Here is a 1257-nt window from a genome sequence, read left to right on the forward strand (position 1 = left end):
AGAGAGAGAGAGAGAGAGAATATTTAGGAAGAACATTTCAAACCTTTCTTCTCTCTCTCTAAGATCTCTTTTCTTCTTGTTTTGTTCATCAGAATTAGAGTTGATTGGCCATTACATCTGTATATAACCGTTTTTATAAATGGAAAGCTTTAGAAAAGCCTATGGGGCTCTTAAAGATTCCACCACTGTTGGCCTTGCCAAGGTCAATAGCGAATTCAAGGTATGCTCAATCCCTGCATTGAATGTATGTTAATGTGTATAGATACATTTTTGTTCGAACCGATAAAATGTGTTTGGTTTTGTTTATAGGATTTGGATATTTCCATTGTTAAGGCCACCAACCATGTCGAATGCCCCCCGAAGGAACGCCATATTAGAAGTGAGTGCATCGATGAGATTTGTGTATGATCATATATACATTAGAATAGGCCATGCTTGTTTAGAATCAAGTGAATTTTGATGCATATAGTTTACTTGTTTTGAAATTTAGTCCCAATTCTTGTCTCAGAAATCTTTTCCGCTACATCTGTGGCACGACCAAGAGCTGATGTTGCCTATTGTATCCACGCGCTTTCAAGAAGATTGGCAAAAACGCGCAATTGGATTGTAAACCTTCTCTTCTCATTACATGTATCATATATATGTTATTTTTAATGACAGGAAAATTTAAGATAGGCGCAATGTCTAATACACTCAATCCCGTCAAGTAGACGCCGTATACCTATTCATTAAGCCTCTTATGGAGACTTATTATAGTTCACTCGAACACATTTTTCATCAATTAATGATGGGGTATTCATTGTATCACATCATAGACTTGAGAAAAAACCATTAATTTTTAAACTACAAGTTGTAAAATCTTAATTTAAGCAAAGAAATGTTACTAAAGGAGCATTCAACAGTTTATGAAAGACTAAAATTCAGCCTTTAATGTGTGCTAACATATGATCGTATTATAGGTTGCAATAAAGGCTTTGATAGTCATTCATAGGGCATTACGAGAGGGAGATCCTACCTTTAGAGAGGAATTGCTACACTACTCTCACAGAGGACATTTATTTCAAATATCAAATTTTAAGGATGATTCAAGCCCTATAGGTAAATTTATTTCATTTACATTAAAGAGATTCGAGATTATTCTCAAAGTTGGAAATTGAGCAGTTTCGTCTAACATTTTGATAGTCATGATGCAGCGTGGGATTGCTCTGCTTGGGTCCGAACATATGCACTCTTTCTGGAGGAAAGACTCGAGTGTTT

At 35.5% G+C, this 1257-nt stretch overlaps 1 protein-coding gene across 1 annotated transcript; it reads left to right on the plus strand.

The window, feature by feature from the left end:
- On the plus strand, window positions 1–1251 carry LOC111385843 (putative clathrin assembly protein At5g57200; the record flags this gene model as incomplete). Its single annotated transcript, XM_023010273.1, has 5 exons — window positions 1–220; window positions 310–379; window positions 509–606; window positions 960–1098; window positions 1194–1251. Coding segments are annotated over exons 1-5 (446 nt in total), but the record flags the coding sequence as incomplete, so codon positions are not given.
- Window positions 1252–1257: the final 6 nt, after the last annotated feature.

The sequence above is a fragment of the Olea europaea genome, unplaced genomic scaffold (assembly GCF_002742605.1).
Source record: "Olea europaea var. sylvestris unplaced genomic scaffold, O_europaea_v1 scaffold33072, whole genome shotgun sequence".
NCBI classification, from domain to species: Eukaryota; Viridiplantae; Streptophyta; class Magnoliopsida; order Lamiales; family Oleaceae; genus Olea; species Olea europaea.